The sequence below is a fragment of the Fundulus heteroclitus genome, chromosome 2 (assembly GCF_011125445.2).
Source record: "Fundulus heteroclitus isolate FHET01 chromosome 2, MU-UCD_Fhet_4.1, whole genome shotgun sequence".
In the NCBI taxonomy this organism is placed as follows: domain Eukaryota; kingdom Metazoa; phylum Chordata; class Actinopteri; order Cyprinodontiformes; family Fundulidae; genus Fundulus; species Fundulus heteroclitus.
This window is the reverse complement of record NC_046362.1, coordinates 24,180,291-24,198,511: the sequence shown is the minus strand read 5'-3', so window position 1 is coordinate 24,198,511 and position 18,221 is coordinate 24,180,291. Positions and strand designations below refer to the sequence as shown.

The 18,221-nt window shown below is 42.3% G+C and overlaps 2 protein-coding genes across 6 annotated transcripts in view; one reads left to right on the top strand and one right to left on the bottom strand.

Annotated features, from left to right (window-relative positions):
* Nucleotides 1-18,221, top strand: part of lrrc4ca (leucine rich repeat containing 4C, genome duplicate a) — a 138,693-nt gene that overhangs the window by 90,517 nt on the left and 29,955 nt on the right. Inside the window, exon 3 of one of the 5 annotated variants that reach the window (XR_002427121.2) lies at nucleotides 5,053-5,973. The exons of 3 other annotated variants lie outside the window; for them this stretch is intronic. The gene's annotated coding sequence lies outside the window, so the exon portion shown is untranslated. Of the gene's footprint in view, nucleotides 1-5,052; nucleotides 5,974-6,702; nucleotides 7,488-18,221 lie in introns of those variants that run through there. One more of the 5 variants, XM_021310962.2, reaches the window with a different exon arrangement.
* Nucleotides 11,677-13,206, bottom strand: LOC118567127. Its single transcript, XM_036151348.1, has 2 exons — nucleotides 12,875-13,206; nucleotides 11,677-12,310 (listed from the first exon to the last, which is right to left on the bottom strand). The coding sequence occupies exons 1-2, from the start codon at nucleotides 13,143-13,145 to the stop codon at nucleotides 11,943-11,945; spliced, it is 639 nt and encodes a 212-aa protein (XP_036007241.1). The 5' UTR covers nucleotides 13,146-13,206; the 3' UTR covers nucleotides 11,677-11,942.

Sequence of the window (18,221 nt, the reverse complement as noted above, 5' to 3'; positions counted from 1 at the left end):
TGTAAACAGCAAAGCTCAGACCTTGAGGTTACCAAACATCCTACTCTCTATAAAGACACATTTGGATCATGTCAATGAACACAATAAAATGGTTGGAGGACAAGCTGGAACCCTGGGAGAGTCTAGGTTTGAGATTGCAGACATGAATCTTGCTTTATGATTATCCCTATGTTATGCCACAAGCTGTTTTAATATGATTGTTATTATTAATTATAAATTTAATAATAGGTCAAATGGTGGTGATACCAGGGCTATAAGCTTGTAATGATTTATAACACTTGTGCATTTATTAATTGGCTGTTATGGACTCATTGATGCTGGAACAGGAGGTCTGATCAGTTTCTGGCCGATGAGATTTATCCACCAGCGTTGATAACTTAAATTATAACTGCAATTAGAGTTTAAACCCTTACTCCTTATCACCAATCCAATGTTAATGTCTCTGTATTAATATCGGATGTTAACTCAAAAAGAGGCAACTCTGTATTCTGAAAAACCATGTAAGTCTGAATTGGAATGAACACAAACAATTACTTTTCCACAGGTTGTCTTTTATTGAACCAAAAGCAATTCACTGTTACAGTTATTCTCTGATTCAACAACCTTGGAAGCTCTACTCACTACTAAAATTAACATGCTAAAATATATGAAAATAAACAAGTCAAAATTGGATTAAATGTGAGGTAGCAAATCTTTGTTCAACTCACACTTGTTTAAACATCACATTCAAGACGTCGGCATTTGACGTAGCAGCATTGAAAGGCAGAAGTAGCTCTGAGAATGGGGATGGATGCGTCAGACGCTTTTCAGCAAGCTAGCTACAGCTTAATCACACTGTACCTTACCAAGATGGCGTCTATGACGACACGTGACCTTCAACCTTGCGTGATACGGAAAGGGGGAGGTCTTAATGACGTAATCAATGCTTACTCTAATGTGGGGTTGTACCTTGATTAAGAGGAATGAGAAAGTGGAAATGAGAAATTCAAGGGGAGACCGCAAACTGAGGTTTAACAAAGAGATTTAACTCGCTGATAAGAGGACAGGAAAAGAGGAACGGAAAAGATGGAAAAATCCACCCGCGGCGGAGTCACTTATAAGAACCACAAATCAACACAGCCAAAATCACTTACAAAATGCATGCACATACAACGGAAAATATCCAGCAGTTAAACAAACTCCGTCTTGGAGTAATTAAGCATTAAAACTAAATACTAATAGGTTCTCTGCCCAGGCATGGTTAAATCACCTTAAGGGTGAAAAGAGAAATAAAAAGGGGAAAATCCCGTTTACTTGTGTTGTCTCAGTCCTGGGGCACTTTGGCGAACGCAGGTCCATCAGGCAGCAGGAGAAAGGGAGAAATCCCCGGAGTCTCTGGGCTCATTGGGTGCTTTGTTTGGCCAAAACGAAAGTGTGGTCCCTTTTATGATCACCGGGAGATAATGGCTCTCAGTCTTCGATCGAAGTGGGTTCAGAAAGTACTTTTTAAAGTCGACCTCCTGCTATGAATAAGTCGGGATGAAGTTTGCTTCGAAAATCCTCGTTCCAGCGAGAAAATCGAGCTCAGCATGTGAGGAAAATCCCAACGGAATTAAACAGCTGTGTGTCCTCCCAGTCTGGCGGGGCGCCAAGTAAGAAGGATGAGCGCAGCGCGTCCATCGCTTATAAAACCCTCCATAGTAACGTTATCTCGTCGCTTCGTTGTTAGGGTCGCCGACCATTTTGGGCCATGTTGCATGATGGGAGTTGGTGGCCATTTTGACCACATTGCATCATGGGAAATGCAGTCTGTCACGTCCCGAACTGGCGTTACACTTACCACATCCTGACGAAGTCCACCCCCTCTCTAGGACTATGGTTCCAGGTGACAAGCTGTGTGTGGAGGTTAGTCAAACTTTATTTAGCTGGTACCCTTCAACTCTGCACCCGTGCTTAGCCTCCTCACCTGCCAGTGTGGTAACATCCCATATCCCCAGAGCCACACTCTTTTTAAAAGTGGGTCCTGCTGGGCCCCAAGAGCCAAGGCTAAACCTAGCACTTTTTAAAAAAGGTTTCTCACCACAACAAAGTTATTGTACTGCTAGAACAATATTTTTTTTAGAAAAAATTTTAAAATCTATAATAATTATTTATTCAATCATGTCAGATAGCTGAATCGAACTGAATTGAGTTTAGTGGAAATTTTTATTGTAACAAATCAGTGTTTCCTGCAAAGACAAAACATCACCATAGAATAAGTTTCGATGTTTATTGAAGAAGGGGATTAAGGGGATGGATTAGATGTGGGGATAGGTCATCTGGGGAGACATGTTGATGAAGTATTGGGATCTAGCATGGGAGGGGCAGTCTTCAGGAAAATGTCTTCTCCTGAGCCAATTTAGCAATCCCCAGATGGAACCTAGAAGAGGAGAGTGAAAAAAATGATAAAACAAAATAGGGATGAGTGTGATGGAATGAAGAGGGATTGGGTGGTGCCAAGTTGAGGATAAGGGAGGGTGGAGTTGAAAGAACATGAAAGACAGTGAAGTATGGTTAACCTGGGTATAGGTAGACTACTGGGTAATTAGAGGTGTGGCTGACGTGTGACCCTCATCACATATCTAAGTTAACAAAAACTTTGTGTGCTTTAATGTTTTAAATCATTTGCAGTGTACTGGGATATGCATTGTATTAATATCTACAAAGCAGAGACAATGAGCCCTAGAAAAGACTGCATGACTGTATCTTCCGGATGTCTTTCCTTCTGTGTTTTTTATTCTCTGTATTTTGCTGATTGTATGGCACTGTTAAAAGAATAGCACTAACTTACATTTTTGTTCAAATTGCAAAATGAGCATAGGATTTGGGACTTGATAAAAATGAAAAAAGGGAACAATATAATATGCTCTCTTTTCATTTACCATTCAATATATGCTCCCCTTAAAAAAAACTCAAGACCGAGGAAACAGTTACACTGCTAAATCATGACCAGGTTTAACAGACAATCTTAAAAAATACAAACAGAGCTAAAAGTGTCGCTACAAATTGGTAGTGAGCAGCCTCACAATTCTTGTTGATCATTTGAGAATTGCATTTGGGACTGATGGTTGAGTACAGTATATCCACTAGGCTTTGTGGGACCATTGCTCCATAGGGTGAAGATAGCTCGCTGAAGGGCAGCTGGTACATTCCTGTAAGTAATGTTAGTTTTTCCTTGCAATCCCTCACCAAATGTTTTTTCTTTTTGTAGAATTTAGACCAGGAGAAAAATGTAAGCTTTTTCTAAAATGGGAATATATTCTCCAGAAAGACGTCATTTGTTACAAAGGTGTTGTAATCCAGAGCAGCTACATACCCAGTTAAGGTTTGATGCCCTTGCACAGCCTGAACTTCCCTGTTCTTAATTTGCTGTGCCACAATATTTTGGTTTGACTATGAACAACTAATAATGAATGCCCAAAGATATTTAATGATAAATGTACAATTTTATGATCAAATTACCAAGTTAGGGTACTATCTCATCATCAGCAACCAATAGACAAACACCCTTTGTCTCTATCAGTTATTCTTCTTTAAATACCAGCCTAGTGACGTGTGGTATTATAGAACAATAGATAAAAGACTGGTTGGTCGCATTCAACACACAGAGCTGCAGTTATGATGCAACAACACGAAAAGGGACCCAATATTCAAACAGACCAGGAATGCATCATAAAACAAGTTTATTAGGGAAAAAAGGCTGGTTGGAGGCAGGAACCACTGTCAGAAAAAAACAGGAGCAACTTTTCAGAAGTCAAAATCACCAGTGACTCTGTGACGGCCCTTAGTCAGGGGAGAAACCGGTTAGTTGTGCTGCAGCCTGGGAATCCATCAGAGAGGAGTGGATGAATGTGCTTTGCACTGGCTGGTGACACTGGAAACAGCATGAGAAGGAGTGAAAATGAGACGGGGCCCAGGAGACAGGCTAGGATCATAAATGAGCAGGCAGAAATCTGCAGGAATATCCAGGGGCTAGGCAAGCTCAAGGTTCGTGAAGAAGAAACATGGTCGTGATCTAGAAAACAGAATTGCAGACAAGTGCAACAGGGGCAAGGCAGAAGGGAAATCCAGAGGATATGACTGAGATGAGGAAATCAGGCAAGGGAAAAACCACTGGACATCTGGCACTTGGCTTACAATAACCTGCCATCATCTGCTGTCCAAGGTGAGCTTTTAAAGAGCTTGAAACAGGTGAAAGGGATGATGAGCTTGATTGCAGTGTTGGAGCGAGGCAGCCACACAGGTGTGGTGAATCAATGTTTACACAGACCAGGGATATGAATGCAGACAGCAAACTGACGCCAGAATCATGACATACAACGCCATCTTCTTTAAACAGCTGGAGGAAAACTGCTAGTTTGACACCATTAGAAAGACCGGTCTCTTCGTGGAGAGTCAAAGTTAACATACTCCCCTTTCACCAAATGCAGTCATCTAGTCTCGGTTTTTGGGTTTTGTGGTTGTCAGATACACAGACAAAGAGCTACCAAACTTGGGATCTGATGTATTACTTTAAAGAGACAGTCTGCAAAGACATTAACACAAGAACAGTGCTCCCTTTTATTGCACACCTTGCAGAGGAAAAGTCATATATTTTCCTGTGTGCCTGGCATTATACCTTGGTGATGTCAATGGGATCTCCACTGTGGGGAGGAGATCCATTGAGCAATGAGATCACTTCATCCCTGTGCATGTTGGAACTGCTGTGAATGCTGAGAAGTGTAGTCTGATCAGTCCCTTTGTACTCTGATGACTGGGTTAAACACATTGATGGAAAAAGCTCCCAGATCACAATGGAGCCTTGTCAATTCTACCACATAGAAATTATTTCAAATAAGATCTTCTTGTCAAGCCATTAATATTAGAAGTCATCTGAATCATAGTGATTTTTTTTCTTATCAGTGGACAAAACTTCCACCTCTCAATGTCCCCTATTTAGTGCTCCCTTGCAAACACCAAACATAGAAGCTTTTGGCATGGGAGTAGATGTGGAATTTAAAGATATGTATAATTTATTAATATTTTCTCTCATAGATGCCATTTTATCGTTATTGGGCTGCATTCAGCATCAGTAAGGGCCTTCATTTGGTTTGAGGATTTGCCACCGTCTTCACAAACATCCCCTTAGATCCAGCTCAGGATACGTGGAAGTTTTTGGGGTCAGTAATGATTTTTTTTTTTTTTTGTCAAGTGTCAAAGTTTTTTAAAAGTAATTTGAAATTATATACTTCATGCAACTTCAGCAGCAATGACAAATTACAAGAGGCTTCTCCTGTGCACCTCAGCATTGCCGCTGCATTCAAGCACTGAACGTGTTTTTTTTTTGCCATTGGCAGCAGGAGGCCAAGAAAATATGAATCCATGACAGAAAAAGACATGGAATCCAGAATTATTCAGAAATGATGATTATTAAAAGCTTATAGTCTTAAACCTTTAATGAGCTGCTGGACAGCCCGTTTGAGTTTAAATTAATTTGGCTTCTCTGTTTTTTGTCTCTTGCCCCTGTTTTTCTTTTTTTGCATTTTGTTGGTCTACCAACAACCTGCTTATGATCCAACATGACAAAACGTGAATACTTTAATATCTTATCCAAGTTTTAAGATTTTATTAAAAACTGAAAACTGCAAAGTTTGATTCATGTTTTGATTCATATGTATTCCCCTGGAAAATTGTAAGACCAGTTAATTCTAAAAGGGATACTATTCGTCAGGTTAATCAAATGTATCTTATCATTTTGAATGAAAGAGAAAGTACACCAGGGTATGTGAACAGCTGTCAATTTGTCTTGCTTGGCTAGTTACCAAAATAATCAAAACATTTCTAGCTTGTTTCCCTTGGCTGACTGAAAAATAAAACCAGGGAAAGAACTAAAGTATTATGCTTTTCAGTACAAAGTTTAGCTTTCTCCTTATCCGTAAACACTTAATTTTATAGGGTCTTAAAACAAGTGCATTCATCTGTATCACAATCTGTGAAGCTGCAGAGCAAAGCAGTACACAGTTCATATATAACATCAAGGGCTGTGAAAGCCTATCCCTCTAGTTGAAATAGTAAACTAAATCAAAGATGTAACAGCTGCTATGTTGTTATACCTATGATGACAAATAAAGAGACTACGAAGCAGGGGGGATTTGATTTAATTGTTAATTTACCCATGACAGTGATCTGCACTGCAAGCTCGTTGTTGAAGGCAAACAATGTAAAGTTAAAACATGTTGAATCATTTATAGACATCTAGAAAGCTGTCTATTTGGTTTGAAGTGAACATGGTTTTTGAATCCCCACAAAATCTTGAATTGAAAGATTACAAATTTTGAACGTAAATATTTTGAGAAACGGCATCAGTGACTTCATGCTTTAGGGAGGTTTAACTGATTTGTGAGAAGTAAGAGAGCCTATATTACATGGACATTTTTATGGTGCATCCTGCAGAAATTCAATTTGATCAGTATCTGGCAAGTATCTGACAGTTATTTTTCCTTTTGCTCTTACTCAGCATTTTTTGTGGAGTGTGGGGCAGTGAATTGCCCTTGCTGGTGATTTTGTTTGACATGGGAGATGGAATTACTCAGTAGTAATGTTTAAGTTGATGGTGTGTGTCAAAAATCCCCATATGAATGACAGAATCCTTCTGATTGTAACAGTATGGATAGTTTTATTCACTTTAATTGTCAACTGTTCTATAGTGATAGCATTTGTGTATATGAGGTTGTATTTTTAAACAGTTCAATAAACATTTGGATATTGTTCTCTTTACATGATTTTCACACACCTAAAATTAGTCTAAAAGGAGAAATGCAAATAATCCTCAGTATAGTGGAGCTTTTAGATTTTTATAGTCTACAACGTAGAGAATAATATTTAGTGAACACCAAAGCAGTTTTTCAAACTGAGTGACATACTCTTTTAATCTTAAAAGAAAGCCTCAAACATTTTGCAGATGTGTTACTATAATGCTGATTTTACCAACCATGTTGTCTAATAATACTGACTATGCAAAGGACAATGGAAAAATGTTTCTGGACAATAAGCACACTGACATTATTTTAATACAAAGGGTTAATTAAGGCATTCAATCTTATTGTTGTGTTTTCTGTTTATGCAGTAAGGCTGCAGAGATGGAAAAGAGAGGGTTTGTGATGCATGTGGTGGGTATCCCTCCCACACTGCAGTCCTGAAAGGATTCTGATTTATATTTGGAGCTGTTGCAAGATTGCTGGCATTATCAAGACGTGACCTGATTTGATTTATATCTCATTAATCTCCCTTTCTCTCCATCTTTCTCTCTCTCTCTCTTTCGTACATGCCGACCTTCCTCTGTCTCAACTGTCTCATGCTTCGCAATCTCCGATCCACTTTTCTCCTTCTTGGCTGTGCTGTGTGAGAGACAAAGGTTCTGTCACTCACTCTTGCTGGAAAGTTCATAATCAGTCAACATTCAAGCACTGATTGAAAAAGGACAAACTCAAGTGAGTCCTCTCTCACTTGCCTATTGAACATTAAAAAAATATATAATGGTTCATGCCAAGCAGTGACTTCAATTACTAATTTGGTTAACGCTTTAAGGCCGTTCCAAATTTGTTCAGCTCTGGTGCATCATTTTATTATTTCTGACTGATTTGTTAAGCAAAAACATAATAAAGACTTTAACTAAAACACTCATTAAAATAGTTTAAGCAAGTAGAAGCTGATGTGCTGCTGTGTGTAATTGTGTACCCATTAAGAAATGAATGTGATGTTCATGGTTACATATCTGCCTTCCATATGGAAACTGGATATTAAGAGAACATACATTACACAAATTTTCCATAAAGTCCCCAAACAACCATTCAATACAAAAATGATGCTGCAAAATAACTTGCTGATAAGTACATGAAATACACCATTCAGGAGGAACTGTTGTTCCCGTGATGTTCCAGAGTCTTTATATAGTCCAATTAATTAAATCATACAGACTGAGTCAAAGTCAATTGCATACTTTCGTTCCACTTTCATCCCAGTTGTAAAATAATTGAGCGAAGTTCAGTTTTTTAATTCAATTGTTAACAGTGTTCTATCTAAGCAAACCCAGTGATTTTATTCACTGGGTTCACAGTTATAACTCCTCTTGAATGACCACAAAGCTATGTGGGGTTGCACAGTGTCATGAACGTAGTGGCAACCACTCATATTAAACATGAAATGTAGCAATGGTAGAGAAGATAGTTCCGCTTTAAAGGGGCCTATTCACGTACTGACTATGGACAAACCACCCCCAAAAAAACCACAGCATATTTCCATTTTTTTCCCCTGTTTGGCAATATGGTAATAAGAGCTGTTGTCTTAACACCAAAAAGAGCCCAACAGATTTTACTTTCACAAGCAGAGCCTTACTGCTTTTGCCATAGTGCCCCGCTTGATTTATACATGCAAGGAGCTTTATTAGAATTTATACTGGGACTATTTCATGTTACATGAACACTGAAACAGGAAGGTAGAAAAGGGAAAAGAAGGAGAGAAACAGATGGGTCAATATGCCAAAAGGGAGAAAAGGTGAAAAAGAGAGATGAGAGAAAAGGGAGAGAGCAATATAACATCCTCTGATATTTCTGTCTTCAAATAAAACAATGTATGCTAAACTTTCATCCTGAACTTTGTTTACTTAGTCCATTTTGAGCCTGAAAATAATTTTTGCTTCAGGCACAATCAGCAGACATAAACGTTGCTGCTTGCCATCTTCCATCAATACTGCGGAACTGTCAGAAGGCAAAACGCCATTAATTGACAAAGCTACTATAAGAGCCAGCAGGTTATTCTGCAATACCTCACAGTAAAGTGAAAGCTATATCATATCATACCCCCAGTCATGTGGTCTTGTTATGATAAATATACACAAAAGTGCTTTGTTCGCTCAAAATGAACTAAAATGAAAGTGTAAAATACAGATATGAAATCTAACAAGCCAACAGGGTGCAATAATTTAATCGGAAAATGTTTGTATATAACCAGAGTGAGCAACTGGTATGAAAAATTGTAAAGTCATAGCATGTGACTAGGCATCCTTAAAAGCAATAAACCTCCAGTAGAACTCGGCTCATTGTGAGTGTCCATCTGCCACAACCACCTCAAGGTTTTAGAGTCTATATCAGATACACAAACAACATAAATACATGTATTAATAAAAAAAAAAAAACTTCAGAGACACTTAGGTTTACACTAATGTAGTTCAAATGATATAAAAGAGTTGGCATTGGACTTTCTCCAATTGCCTTTCAGGTTTTGAAACTTAATTGCTGGAATGGGAAATGTCGTAATTGTCTTATTTACCTGGTGTTTCACAGCATTAGCGGTTTTTGGCATGGGCCAACTGGGCAGCCAACCGGGGCGGCATTTTTTTCCATGACAGATAGGCGACGGCACAAGGAGTAAAAAAAAAAGGAAAAACGAAGGAAAAATAAATAAAAAATCATCTGCACCGCATAGATGGGTTTCCATTATGTATCATACCACAGTAGTTACTGAAAAAGTACCAAAAATTTTGTTTTTTACCGTTGTTTTTTTACCTGCTAAACCACAGTCCTTTACTGGACGAGCCGAGGTCAGGGTGATTACATTCAGGCAGGACAGAGACAATACCAGATTGAGCAGTACGGCTACAGCATTTTAGCAAACACTCCCTACATGGTCCCATCCCAGGCGTGGCATATATGTTTGTGTCATGGAATTGATGCAAAGGGATAGAATATTGCCAGTTATAAATGTGAGGAGGAGGAGGAATAGACAGACTAGAAGGGACAGGGAAAGAGGAGGAGGAATCGCCTAAAGAAATTGTGCCAGGTAGAAATACAGGGTTGGGTTAGTAATAGGTGTTTGCAATTAATTGTATTAAACCTCTTGAGATCCGAGGATTGCAGTCCAAACCAAGGCTTTTTGACATCTCATAGCTAATAGGCTGAAAAGCCTGATTCATTTCAGGTGTACTTTGTGTTTCAGGATATAAGTACCTTTAGTTTTTGTTCCTTAATATTTGATTTTTATGATAAGCTGCTTGCTTATTAAACTTTTATAAACTGAAAATACACCAGTTTTATTTCTATCATGAAGTACATAACCACACATAGTTTTAATAGTTGATAAAGGATTTTTATACTGCAAATAATATTCATGTCATAATGATGGTTATACTTGCATCTGTTGTGTGATTGGGTGAACGGCATCTAAAACCTAACCTATCTCTTGCCAGATGTATGTCGCTCCTCCTAGCTTCACTCACATACATCTGGGACATCTCCCATAGAGAGTGATTTCTCCAACCAATTTTATTGTCTAGCCAATCAGGACTCAGGGCTGGAGTTTCATAGATGTGACGTAGTGGAGAAGCGACCGTGACGTGAGACTGTTTTGATAGCAATGGCGGCTCGCATCGAGGAAGCAAGCGTTAACATTGATGCTGCTATTTCTTCAGTGTTGTCCAATCTACCTAATATTGTTTCATTAAAAGAACATCAAAGAACGGCTCTGAAGGCTTGTGTTGGTTGAAACGATGTTTTCGCCCTTCTCCCGACCGGATTTGGCAAGTTTTGTTTTCTCCGGAGCGGTTAGCGCGAACCATGTTAGGAGGCCTTTAGTCCTCAACGCGGTTGGCCCGGGATCGACTCCGACCCGCGGCGCTTTGCCGGCTGTATTCTCCCCTCTTCCTGTCAGCTCACTGTCAATAAAACGCATGCCACTAGAGCCGCAAACACATTAAAAAACAAAAAAGTATTTTTTTTTTACCTGCGTCGCTCTCACAGCGTCATGGGTTAGCTTCGGTGTGAGTGGTTGAAATAGCACTTCGATAAAGATGACAGACAAGTGGCTTATCCAATCATATGCAAGGATTTTTGATAAGGCCCAGCCTTCAAAAAAGGCAATTCCTATGGAGATGTCCCAGATGTATGTGAGTGAAGCTAGGCGGAACGACATACATATGGCTAGAGTCAGGTTATCTAAAACCAGGCTCACAGGCTGAATTCTAATCCCAGCTGCCCCAGGTCCCACATAGACTTTCTTAGAAACCAAAACAACAAAAAAAAGACTACAAAAAAACAAAAACATCTTGTGTGTGTGGAACTGTGTGTGGTGGGATGGTGTGTCTGTGTGTGTCCTACTTAACACCGTTGTATAAAGTACTGAAATCTCAGAGTCAAGTAAAAGTATAAGTACCTCTTCAAAATATGACTTTGGTAAAAGTCCAAGTCACTGACTGAAATGTTACTTGAGTTAAAGTCTTAAAGTGTCTGAAATGTCTTGTACTTAAGTATAAGAATTACTGTAAAAATAGATGTACTCAACTAATGTAGTGAAAGGTATAGGTAAAAAGTAAGTGCAGTTTGAATGACGTTTTGTATATTTTGGTAAACTTTGAAGGTCAAATTCTCTTAAAATAATATACACAACCAAATGTAGGAGAAATGTAGACCAAGTGTAGGAGAAATGTAGACCAGGTTTTATTACTGCTACTGTTATTGACACCATTACAAAAAAAATAGAAAAAAGCTTATCTGGCATTTGAAGAGGGAGTCCAGTGTGAAGCCCCTTTTGTAAACGCTGCCAACATGAAGGAAAAAAAAAGCTGTAAATTACTGTACTTCACAAACTAAAAGGCACACACATTACAGGTCATTATACAAAGGAAAAAGAAATGGGAGGGAACAGCAGCTTATTTGGCATTTGAAGAGGAAGACCTTTTTAGTAAAACTACCTTAAAACATAAAAAAGGCAGTGCTGAAATGAAGTGTACATCACACCAGAGAAAAAAAGATGCACTTCAGGCCTATTAACTAAATCTTAAACACTTTGTAAACACAAGCCCCTCATCCCCTCCACACTTTTGCCCTTGACGTTTTTCTTCCCCTCCAAATCTTAACCACCCCTTGTGGTCATCCTTGCACATAACCCCATTATCACTTGAAACTATAAAACCTTCTGTTCATCTTCAAAAGCAGCTGGCTTTCAAAGTGCCTAAAATTTATTCGTACTCTTCGTGGGCTGAAAACGAGACCTGCTATGCTGAACAGCCTTTTGCATGCTGCAGACGCTGGGAGGGGCGTGTTGAGCTTGACAGACAGTTTGCAGACATAAGGAAAGGACTTCAGCATATCCATGTGGTCAGCTGAGCAGGACAGGTAGGCATCAAATTGTTTGCCACCATCTTGGGTCTTCGATGCTTGCAGAGATGAGAAGAAGTCATATTCATCCGAAGAACTCGACCTGGTCGCATCACGTGGCTGCATGGATGGATCCTCGAGATGCTGCTTAATGTAATCGATTCCTGAAATATAGAAGAGTTGTAGCACTTAAATGATGCAGCTTTTTGCCATGTTGTGGCCATAGTCTAAACTAGTGAAAAAGCATCTGTTTTTTTCTTGCCTACATTCATTATTTCAAGTACCAACTAACAAGCAAATCTGTTGATACTACAAAGTGTCAAGACAAACTTATAGTAAGTGTAATACTGTACATCTGTTCAGCTTACAAAAGCAAAAGGTTAACTTCTTAAATGATTTTTCCATTTTTGTGGAATTATGGTGGTGCAAAAGAGACTACCCCCCACACACACCATCACATGCTTGACACCATCTAAAGCAAATTTGTTTTTCATGGTCTCAGAGACATGTCTATCTTGGTGTTTAACAACACCAAGATAGACAAATTTGTTTTAGATGGATGTTAAGTATGTTTGGTGGTGACCAAGTTAGTAAAAAGAAAAGTGTCCCGCGCTCACAGTAATGCATGGTAGTGGAACTGACATGGTTTGGGCTGCCATCAACATGCATGTCAACATGTATCGTCACTATTGAAGCATATGCGTGTACTCATTAATGCATAAGCTTACCCATTTTAATGGTGGCGTTCTCCATTGTCCTTGTTGTTTGGAACTTGGGAAGAAGAATTGCAGCTGTAACCAGCTCAGCATCCTTGAACATGTGCCCGAATCGGTTCTGAATTCCAGACTGTAAAGCATTAACAAGAGGCCTGCGGTACTTCAGCTGCAACTTGACTTTGTCGAGCTTGATCTGTAGCAGGTTAATTGTAGGAAGTAGCCACTCTATTTGTGCGTTGGTTTCTGCTTGCAGTATGTTGGTTGCCTTGGCGACAGGGGTCATTACAGCAGCATACCCCGTGAGAAATGTGAGTTCAGCTGGTTTGAACCTGTGTTAACAAAATAGGAACACATATCCGGATTTTTGTTAGATGGAACCAAGGATTATAAAACTTTATACAAATTTGATATATTTCCAGTGTCATTTGTTTAACTGCAGCTGTTCCATTTTTACTTAAGAAAAAAAACCTCAAGCCTTATTACATTGGGACCTTCAGGTCGGTGGCAATAGCTCTTAAGGCTCCCTCTCCCTTCTCTTTAAAAATCCAGAGTAGGCATTCCACGGCCATGAACAACGAGTTCCTCCTTGTTTTACTTGGCCTTAGAAGTTGAAGAGAACAAACAACCTCGACCATCTCTGCTGCAAGTGTGGATCTTCCACATTTGTTCCACAGGCCATAACACTTAGCAAATATTGCATGGTGCAGCTTCTTGTATGAGTCACTGGAGTTTGCATTTGTGGAGTATTCACTGGCGATTAGGTTTAGGATATGACAAGCACAGTGTTGGTGTCTTAGCAGCTGGAATTCGAAACCATCATCTTCTTTCAGCAGAGCTGCAGTGTCAATGTACTCCACATTTTCCTCAGGCACTCCACTATCTCCTTCATCTTCAGATTCAGCTTTAGCTTCAACTCCCTCTTCATTGTTGTTTTCGTCCTCCCCAAACACTCGAAAAGCCTTCACAATGTTTGCACCATTGTCAGTGGTCATCCTCACAATCTTGCCTCTTATTTCAAATTCCGCGTGGATATCATTCAACGCATTGGCCAAGAGTTCAAAAGTGTGGGATCCCCTCAGCTGTCGGCATGCCAAGGCTGCTGAACATCTCTCAAAATTATCCGGGTCGATCTAGTGTGCCGTAACGCCAAGGAACCCTCGCCTTCTCACCGACCAGCAATCAGTAGTAGTGGCTACGTAGTCAACCCCCTTCATTGCTTCAATCAGCACAGCCTTCATTTCGTTAAAGCCATGTACGATCTTGGATGTGAGTGTCACCCGTGACAACATCTTGCATTAGGGCCAAGGTCCTTGATGAATTCTCTGAATGGCTCCTGCTCGACTACTGAAAAGGGCCGCAGCCCATGTACAACATATTTGACAATGGCCTTCTCAATACTCTTCTGAGTCATGGCCAGGGTGTCCTGGGTGGCCCTTTTTCGCTTTGCTGTGGTCAGTTCAATGTATTTTTGAACATGGTGCGGATGCTTTCTCTAAAACAGACAACAAAAAAAGTCAAAAATGGACATAAATTGACTCATCCACACATCAGTTAGAAACACTAATTTCCTTAGGTTGCAACAGAAATGCAAAGAAAACATACGTAATCTAGTACAATGTTATTTAAGTAAACCGGTTGGTATTGAACATTGGGCATCATGTAAACGTAGCTATTGTTCAACTGCAAGGCCAGCTAAAGCCGGGCGTACACTGTACGAGTTTTTGCCCTTTTCGGCCCGATTCTTCAGTCGTGCGAGCATTTCTTGAATCGGGCCGAATTTCAGCTTGATCGTAGAGGGGGGAGGAGGGGCGATTCGGTTGTCACGACTACTTCCCGATCAGGAATCGGTTGAAAATCAAACATGTTTGAAATTCAGTCGGCCGTCGTGAGGTTTTCGTGAGCGCATCCTGTTGTTCAAGCAGGAGCGCCCTCCCTCCTCTCCTTCCCCGCCAAGAGAGGGAGGGGAGCGGGCGTCCCCGAAGTGACCTCCGCCTGGCCCTGGGACCAGCGGGGCCCGGACGTCAGCTCGTGGGGGGGTTGGGGAGGGCGAGCGTTCCGGTCTGCCGTGCCGCGCAGCCGGCGGGGCGTCTCGTCTTTCCTCTCTCCCCTCCATTCCCCCCGACGCCCGGTGTCTCCCGTGGTCTGGGTCCCTGTCACCCACCGGGGCACGACGTACAGTGTGAGCACTCCGGTCGCGTCCGAGCGTCGCGCCGTATAGATCGTGAGCGGTGAACTTTTAAACCCCGCGGTTCCGTCGCACAGTTTGAGATGTATATAAGTACCACGACTGAAAAACTCTTACAGTGTATGCCCGGCTTAACCTTGAGTTTGTTAAACAGCAGAAGCACACACAAAGTTTGTACCAGTTTTGAAGAGTAGCACATGTAAATGGTTTGTCGTTTTGTACTTGCATGCCTTTTCTATATTCGTTAATTGCTATCGCTATGGCTTCCGTCCCCCTTTGAAGAGATGAGGCTAGGTACCAATGTTCCCTCTAACATGCGCGCCTGCGCAATCACGCACAGCATCTGGGTTCAGTGCACACAGCAAATCTTTGCTGCACAGAAAATAAAATTCTAGCTGAACAGTAAACAAAATAATTATAAACCAAGTTATTGTGTAACATGTTGCAACTCTGGTAAAATGGTGTTCCACGGTCTCGCTTTGTGAGCGCCAGGTGCTGATCTGAGCGCACCAGTGATTGATAGGTGGGGCAGACGTCTTTGTAGTTGGGCAGGTTGCGGTGTGCGTCTCTGTTCTGGGCCAATTTCAGAAAAAATGACCGATCTACCCTAAGTAGAAAGCTGCTTCACTGAGTAGTTCTTCCTCACTCTGTCATACTCGGGTTTTCGGTTTCAGAACAGGTGATATCAGTCCGGTAACTAAACTCAGCGTCCAACCAACCATGACTTGAATGCGAGCACGAGCATGAAAAAAACCCTGATCAATGGAACGCAGATAACGTGATTCACCATGGCAACGACAGGAAATAAGCCTTAAAGTGCGCATTTCCCGCAAGTGGAATTAGAAAATTTTAATGAAGGCATTTGGAGAACATTTAACCATAGGAACTAATGCTGTTGCTGCTGAAATAGCAAGTGTGCTTGACATGAGAGTTATTTAATGGAGAATTAAAGCTGTTTTCTCACACTTCACTAATTCAACACAAAAGGGGGAAATGGGAAGGGCTCATTGATTACAAAAAGCATTGAAAGGACATGGCAGGAAACCATGACGAAGTTTAATCAGGCATGGTTAAGTTCTAAGTTTTCTTATGTTTAAACATACTCTTAAATCATCATTATTTAAACATAATCATTAAATCATTAATTGGCTGTATTCAACATATGCAATTAATGATGGGATGGTGTGAGGTATTGAAATAACTGATATGTTCATCTTTTTGCCAGCATTGTTCACCCGTGTGTCCGTCCGCCAGTCTTCTTCCGCTTTTCCGGGGTCGGGTCGCGGGGGCAGCAGCTTCAGTAGGGAGGCCCAGACGTCCCTCTCCCCGGCCACTTGGGCCAGCTCCTCAGGAGGAACCCCAAGGCGTTCCCAGGCCAGCCGGGAGACATAGTCCCTCCAGTGTGTCCTGGGCCTCCTCCCAGTGGGACGTGCCCGGAACACCTCACCAGGGAGGCGTCCAGGAGGCATCCTGACCAGATGCCCGAGCCACCTCAACTGGCTCCTCTCGACGTGGAGGAGCAGCGGCTCTACTCTGAGTCCTCCCCGGATGACTGAGCTCCTCACCCTATCTCTAAGGGAGAGCCCAGACACACTACGGAGAAAACTCATTTCAGCCGCTTGTATCCGGGATCTCGTTCTTTCGGTCACGACCCAAAGCTCGTGATCATAGATGAGGGTAGGAACCTAGATCGACCGGTAAATCGAGAGCTTCGCCTTTTGGCTCAGCTCTCTCTTCACCACAACGGATCGGTACAGCGCCCGCTTCACAGCAGACGCTGCACGAATCCGCCTGTCGATCTCCCGCTCCATCCTCCCCTCATTCGTGAACAAGACCCCAAGATACTTGAACTCCTCCATTTCCCCAACCCGGAGAAGGCACTCTACCCTTTTCCGGTTCAAGACCATGGTCTCGGATTTGGAGGCACTGATTTTCATCCCGGCCGCTTCGCACTCGGCTGTGAACCGCTCCAGTGAGAGCTGTAGATCACACCCTGATGAAGCCAATAGGACCACGTCATCCGCGAATAGCAGAGACGCAATCCTAAGGCCACCAAAACGGATCCCCTCAACACCTTGGCTGCGCCTAGAAATTCTGTCCATAAAAGTTATGAACAGAATCGGTGACAAAGGGCAACCTTGGCGGAGTCCAACTCTCACCGGAAACGAGTCCGACTTACTGCCGGCAATGTGAACCAGACTCTGACACCGGTCGTACAGAGACCTGACAGCCCTTATTAAAGGGCCCGGTACTCCATACTCCCGGAGTACCCCCCACAGGATCCCTCGGGGGACACGGTCGAATGCCTTCCCCAGATCCACAAAGCACATGTAGACTGGTTGGGCAAACTCCCATGCCCCCTCCAGAATCCTGCTGAGAGTAAAGAGCTGGTCCAGTGTTCCACGGCCAGGACGAAAACCACACTGCTCTTCCTGAATCCGAGATTCGACTATCCGACGGACCCTCCTTTCCAGAACCCCTGAATAGACCTTACCAGGGAGGCTTAAGAGTGTGATTCCCCTGTAGTTGGAACACATCCTCCGGTTCCTCTTTTTAAATAGGGGGACCACCACCCCAGTCTGCCAATCCAGGGGAACTGCCCCCGATGTCTACGCAATGTTGCAGAGCCGCGTTAACCAACACAGTCCCACAACATCCAGAGCCTTAAGGTACTCCGGGCGAATCTCATCCACCCCCGGGGACTTGCCACCGAGGAGCTTTTTAACAACCTCGGCAACCTCAGCACCAGAGATGGGAGAACCTGACCCAGAGTCCTCAGGCTCTGCTTCCGCAATGGAAGACGTGTTGGTGGGATTAAGGAGGTCTTCGAAGTATTCCGCCCACCGAAACACAACGTCCCGAGTCAAGGTCAGCAGCACACCACCCCCACTGTAAACAGTGTTGGTACTGCACTGCTTCCCCCTCCTGAGACGCCGGATAGTGGACCAGAATCGCTTCGAAGCCGTACGGAAGTCTTTCTCCATGGCCTCTCCAAACTCTTCCCACGCCCGAGTTATTGTCTCGGCGACCAGCCGAGCCGCCTGCCGCTTCGACTGCCTTTACACATCAGCTGCTTCCGGAGTCCCACAGGCCAAAAAAGCCCGATAGGACTCCTTCTTCAGCTTGACGGCTTCCCTCACCGCTGGTGTCCACCAGCGGGTTCGAGGGTTGCCG